Here is a 6,322-nt window from a genome sequence, read left to right on the forward strand (position 1 = left end):
ATGAAAATTCTATGGAAGAGGACCCGGAGCTAAAGGACACGGCAAGTGACTCATCCAAACCCCTTATATCTTACTCTGGGTCATGTCCTTCTTCGCCACCTTCTGTGATCTCCAGTATTGCTGCTTTGGAGAATCAAATGAAAATGATTGATTCTGTCATGAACTGTCAGCAGCTGACCAGTTTAAAATCCATGGAAAATGGATCAGGGGAAAGCGACCATTTGAGCAATGACTCCTCATCAGCTGTTGGTGATCTCGAAAGCCAGAGTGCAGGCAGCCCTGCAATGTCAGAGTCTTCTTCCTCCATGCAAGCTTTGTCTCCTGTAAATAGCAATAGTGAAAGTTTTCGATCAAAGTCCCCAGGTCTCAGTAACCAGGAAGAGCCACAAGAGATACAATTAAAGACAGAAAAACCAGACAGTCCGCCACCCGCAACTGAAAATGGAGGCGCATTAGATCTGACATCCACCAACCCGGGAAGACCAGTCATCAAAGAGGAGGCTCCTTTTAGCCTGCTGTTCCTGAACAGAGAACGTGGTAAGTTTAAAAGTACTGTTTGTAATATCTGTGGCAAGCCTTTTGCTTGTAAGAGTGCATTGGAAATTCACTACCGCAGCCATACTAAAGAACGTCCATTTGTTTGTACAGTCTGCAGTCGTGGGTGTTCCACTATGGGTAATTTAAAACAGCACTTACTGACGCACAAATTAAAAGAGCTGCCTTCTCAGTTATTTGAACCCAACTTTACTCTAGGTCCCAGCCAAAGTACTCCTAGCCTGGTCACCAGTACAGCGCCTACCATGATCAAAATGGAAGTGAATGGTCACAGCAAGCCGATCTCTTTGGGTGAGGTTCCCTCGCTTCCAGCTGGAATCCAGGTTCCTGCTGCACCACAGACAGTGATGAGTCCGGGGATCACCCCTATGCTGGCACCCCCCCCTCGCCGGACTCCCAAGCAGCACAACTGTCAGTCGTGCGGGAAGACCTTCTCCTCAGCAAGCGCACTGCAGATACACGAGCGCACCCATACTGGTGAAAAACCATTTGGTTGCACAATCTGTGGTAGAGCTTTTACCACAAAGGGGAATCTTAAGGTAAGAGGCCACATAAAACCATAAAGGCTCAGCGCGGGGGGTGGTGTGTGGTTTAAGGCACTGTACTTAAACTCAGCAGGTTTTAGTGCTCAGTGTTTGTCCCAAAGACAGGAGAGAAGGGAGATTCAAGGAAATGCTTGCTGTATAGTGGTCGTTACTGTGCTTCCACTGCGTTGAAGACAGGGACTGAAAAGCGGCTGTGCAACGATGCAAACTTTAAAACTGGTTCCAGGTGTACCTGCATGCACGTTGTAGTTGTCCTGACAGACGTGACGGCACACCCAGTCAGCTGATGGACGTGTTCTGGCAGTTCTTGTGGACCACCAGTGCAAAATAACCTTACTATAAACCAGAAATGCAGAACTTGCTCAGCAACTTGGGTGCCTCTCAAATTTCCATTTTCTATTTGGCTTTGCAGCCATTGCAGACTAGAAAGCTGTTTCACACTGATTTAGAGCACGTTACTAAAGGACTGACATGTCCTATTCCCACAGTCTGGTTAACCATCAGGACACAGCCTGGGGAATACATATTTAAATGTCCTTTTTTAAAATAATAAATTTAGGAAAATAATCAATGCCTCTGATATGAGATAAAATACTATGAAAATAGACAATATGTAAAAAAGGGGAAGGGCAGAAGAAAATGCCCATCTCCTAGTACAAGTAACACCCTTGGTAATCTGCAGCGCGTGAGGACTTCCAGCTTGCATGTGAAATTGTCTAACCTAAGCAGATATGTGCTCTCTTTTTCTTGCGGCGCTGCATTTGTTTTCACTGAGATGAAACAAATGCACCTTGAAAAATTACTCTGGATCTGGGTTTTCTTTGTATAGGTTGACTGGGCCTTAGAACTGTGTCTTAACTAGAACTGATTTGTTTTCAATGTGAATTAAAAGGCATTTTTTCAAAAGCAAGCAATGCTGTAAGTAAGAGCATTTCAGGCCAGCCACCCCCCCAGAATGTGCTAACTTGGGGGTGCTTCTTGTCCCCGTTTGCTCCGCAGGTTCACATGGGAACTCACATGTGGAATAACGCTCCCGCACGCCGCGGCCGCCGCCTCTCTGTGGAAAACCCGATGGCTCTGCTCGGTGGCGACGCGCTCAAGTTCTCCGAGATGTTCCAGAAGGATTTGGCGGCTCGGGCCATGAACGTTGACCCCAATTTTTGGAACCAATACGCTGCGGCTATCACTAACGGACTTGCCATGAAGAACAATGAGATTTCTGTCATACAGAATGGAGGCATTCCCCAGCTCCCAGTAAGTCTAGGCGGAGGTGCCATCCCGCCTCTAAGTAACCTTACCGGTGGCATGGACAAAGCTCGCACGGGCAGCAGCCCTCCCATTGTCGGTCTGGACAAAGCAAGTTCTGAAACGGGAGCCAGTCGTCCATTCACCAGATTTATTGAGGATAATAAAGAGATTGGCATAAATTAAAAACATTCATTCCGAATAACTGTTGGACCGCTACTCGACACAACACTTGTCCTGTTCCATGTACAGCTTTTGAAGCTAAGCATTAGTTTCCTGACCTAAGTGCATAGGTTCCCTTTTAAGTTTTACCCATAGCAGAAATACATAACTTTGTGGCTGCTGAAAAGTTGTCTTGCAAGATCTGCATGGTACTTCTTTCAACAGTGAGTTTGACTTGTTACTGAGAACTTTGAAACCTTTTAATTTAACAGAAAACAAACAAACAAACAGACAAATCATGGGATGACTTCATTAGAGCCAGAAAGAGGCTAGTCTGCGTCCACTTTGCTTCTTACAAAACTTACTATCACCTGAGAAAGGGGGGCTTCGTTACGGCATCCTGTCACACTTATTTGCTGATTTTGTTCAAATTAGTTAGCAACTTGGACTATGTTTTTAGGAATCTTAATCTTAAATAAGGGATTTAGTACCCCAATGCTGTGTATTATTACAGTATCCTTGTCTGTAGTATTTATAATGTTAAGATTATGCGGGTAACAGACAATATACTAGCCCCAAACTTAAATGAAGCTTTTGTACTGCAAAATACATCTGGCTATGTGATTTTTCTTTTCTTTTCTTTTTTTTTTTTTAAAGCAAGTTTTGTTTTACTATGAATAAGTGGTCTATTTCAATGCAGGCAAAATTGTGAAGTTTTATTGGGAAAGATAGCATGCTTTTCATGTGCAAGTACCTGTCAGTAACAAACCTTTTTTTATTTAAATATTTGTAGCTGCTATGTGGACAGTTGTTCTATTAAATGAAAAGAAAACGTAGTGTGGACTTTAGCTCAATGATTGGAAAACAAGTTACAGACAAACCTTAGCACCATAAATTATTCACAACATTATAAATAGTTGTGAGTAAATACTCCGTGTTATCAAAGCTGTACAATAAAAAGGTAATGTTTGTATAATGTGGTTGCAAACTCTTAATTTATACTATTGCACTTTTAGTATTTTGTATTAGGGAGGTTTGTCTATAATTTGAAACTGAACAAAGATGTAAACTATTTTATAAATAGTACTTTGACTTAAGGAATAAGGAGAACCCTGTTGCAGTTTCTTGTTTTGTTTTAAGGTCAAACAATGAGAGATCTCTATTAACTAAGCAGAAAAGCCGCAGAGAACTGTCAGATCCTTAGGAAATATGGGGCCTGCCATTTCTTAAATGGAAATGATTCATTGAACTTTTCTACAAAGCCCACTTAAAAGCGTGACCATCCCCGACAGAATTCTGATACATTTATCTTAGGAGTGTGATATTAATACGAGCCTAGGATAGAGGAAGGAGAACATTGTGTAGGTTTAATTTTACTGTAATCTGTTCTGTCTCTTTCACACATACCCACGAGAAAGATGTCGACTGCCTAATAACACAGGAACAAAATAATAACTTTTGGGCAGCATGAGCAGTAGTAACATACAAATATTCTGTATTTATTTCCAACTCTTGCTGATTATCTTCTCAGATTGCTCCAAAGCACAATGTACTCTGATTAATCAAATATAATTTTATGTTGATTGCATTGTTTAAATTACACTGAGTAAAGAAAGGGAATGGTTCCACTCATAAGCTAGGCTGGGGATGCTGAGGAGACGGGGGCTTAATCAAAACTTGAACAGTAAACGTTTTGTGTACTACCTCATTTTTGTGCATTACAAGCGTGGTGGAGTTGACACTATGAACTTCCGTCCAGCAGGATTGCTTGAGGGACATTATGGGTAGCTGGGTAACAGCGCAAGCAGTTTTATGCCCCTGAAGAACGAACCAGACAGTGAGGTCTTCTCAGTTGAGACTGAAAAATAGGACAATCTTTCTTATACAACAGAAACCATTACTGTAAGAGGATGGACTGTTTCTGCCATCATGTAATGGAGTGAAAAGAGGTTCAAAGACTTACTAGCTGTTTGTTTCTACTGGAAATGAACAATGAACTCTACGGCTCCATTTTCTACAGTGATGAGATAGAGATATATAGATATATATATCTATATATAAGCAAAAATTATATATCTGTAACACCTCTACAATATAACATCTTTTTTTGCCACAGTGTGTCGGTGGTTAGGGGTGTTACCAAGCGTTGGAAAAAAGAAAACTGAGGTGGCTTAATGTTGCTGTATTTCAGCAATTGAATGTTTTTATTTATCTGTGTCATTTTGGTGTGACTTATTTTTTTTGTTAGTATTTGGTACCATGTAGTGTTATCTCTATTCCCTAAAGGATGTGTATAACTTAAAAAAAAAAAAAAAAAGAAAAAAAAGAGAAGAAAAAGTGAAAAAGGAAAAAAGAAAAAAGATGTAAAGTGTTGTAAATAAGATGGTTGATGATGGTACAGTAAGACTGACCCCATTTTGTATTCAGGGTTAGGTCATTCCTCTCTGCATGGTGAAGAGAGACACTATTTTTATACTGTGATACCATGTAGGGCTAGGAGCCTTCCTGAACCAGCTGGGAATTGTTACCTAGATCCAATATTTTTTATTATTAAATCTTGTTGGCTTGACACATCTACTGATTGAAATGGATGTCTTAGTCTAGGTTACTATTTTTGTCATATGGAATTGAATAAAATGCAGGATGTAACATTATTTCTGAATTGCGTTCCTTGATTATTCTAATAACAGAGCAAGATACGAGACTAAGGTCACTTGTGGTAGATTGGTGTCAATGACTTCTAATCGTCGCATCTGAAAATCAGAATAAGGTCGACACCTTATAATCAAATGCTATTCTAATATATATTAACAGTGCAAAGGGGTAGAATTATTAAAGTCTCTTTTCCAATGAAAATAAATCGTAAGAGCATTTCTCGCAAGACAGTAGAAAAAAACCCAACATTTTGGAGGGGGGAAGACAGCCTTTGGAAGGAGTACTGTTTCAAATTGACTGCTTTCTGAACACTTATCATGTACTGTATACCAAAAAAGCCTCCTTTTCGTGTTGTTTAAACGTCTGCCTAATATTCACGATACACTGCATGATAAAATTTGGGAACAAATTTATCAGGAGCAGTTCAAATTCTAAAATAAAAAAAAATGAAATAAAAAAAAAAAAAGAAAAAAACTGACAACTCGCATCCGTTCATTCCAAATGACATAACCTGTATGTTTAAACCCATGGCTTTGTTTCTTTTTTTGCAAGACCCTACATTATCAAAGCATGTCTAACTTTAACCAGATTATTTTTTCACGTTGATTCAAATGAAAGTATTTACATTCTTAAGGTTAGGCATGTGATTAAGTATCTCCTGCAAAAAAGCTGTATGTTTGAGTAACCTTCAAGCTGTTATAATCCGGTGATGAATGCCTGCTGCATTTAAAACGGACAAAAGATAAATAAAAGAGAAAAATCTGTATCAATAATCTTTCAGTGGCCTTGTTATGAAGATACTCTGTTTTATAAGACCTACCCAAAGAAGGTACGCGTTTCCTCTGATGACTCAACAATAGGTTTGTGCTTGTGTTCCTGCACGCCCATCGCTGAGCCTTGCTGAGAGAAAACATGATATGCAAAAGAGAAGGAAAGCAAAGGAGCACTGATAGTTATGGTTCTGTTCAAAACACAAGAGGAAAATTACCCGCCTTCCCCTCCTCTCCCCCCTCTCCCCCCCCCCAAAAAAAAGGATGAAAGCAGAATGGTATCTATTTTTAAATATGTATGGGTTATTTTTTTTATTATAGGAAGACATTAAATAATAAAATGTGCTACACAGATAAAAATGGTCAAAGTCTGCTGAATTTCAGATGTTT

At 39.8% G+C, this 6,322-nt stretch overlaps 1 protein-coding gene across 1 annotated transcript in view; it reads left to right on the plus strand.

Annotated features, from left to right (window-relative positions):
- The window catches only part of SALL3 (spalt like transcription factor 3), a 20,668-nt gene extending 17,329 nt beyond the window's left edge, over window positions 1–3,339 (plus strand). Inside the window, exons 2-4 of the mRNA XM_054191645.1 lie at window positions 1–537; window positions 754–1,094; window positions 2,100–3,339. The exon at window positions 1–537 is cut by the window's left edge and continues 2,400 nt beyond it. Coding sequence (XP_054047620.1) covers window positions 1–537; window positions 754–1,094; window positions 2,100–2,531 — 1,310 coding nt within the window. The 3' untranslated portion in view covers window positions 2,532–3,339. The remainder of the gene's footprint in view (window positions 538–753; window positions 1,095–2,099) is intronic.
- The last annotated feature ends 2,983 nt before the right edge of the window (window positions 3,340–6,322 follow it).

The sequence above is a fragment of the Rissa tridactyla genome, chromosome 2 (genome assembly GCF_028500815.1).
Source record: "Rissa tridactyla isolate bRisTri1 chromosome 2, bRisTri1.patW.cur.20221130, whole genome shotgun sequence".
Taxonomy (NCBI): Eukaryota; Metazoa; Chordata; class Aves; order Charadriiformes; family Laridae; genus Rissa; species Rissa tridactyla.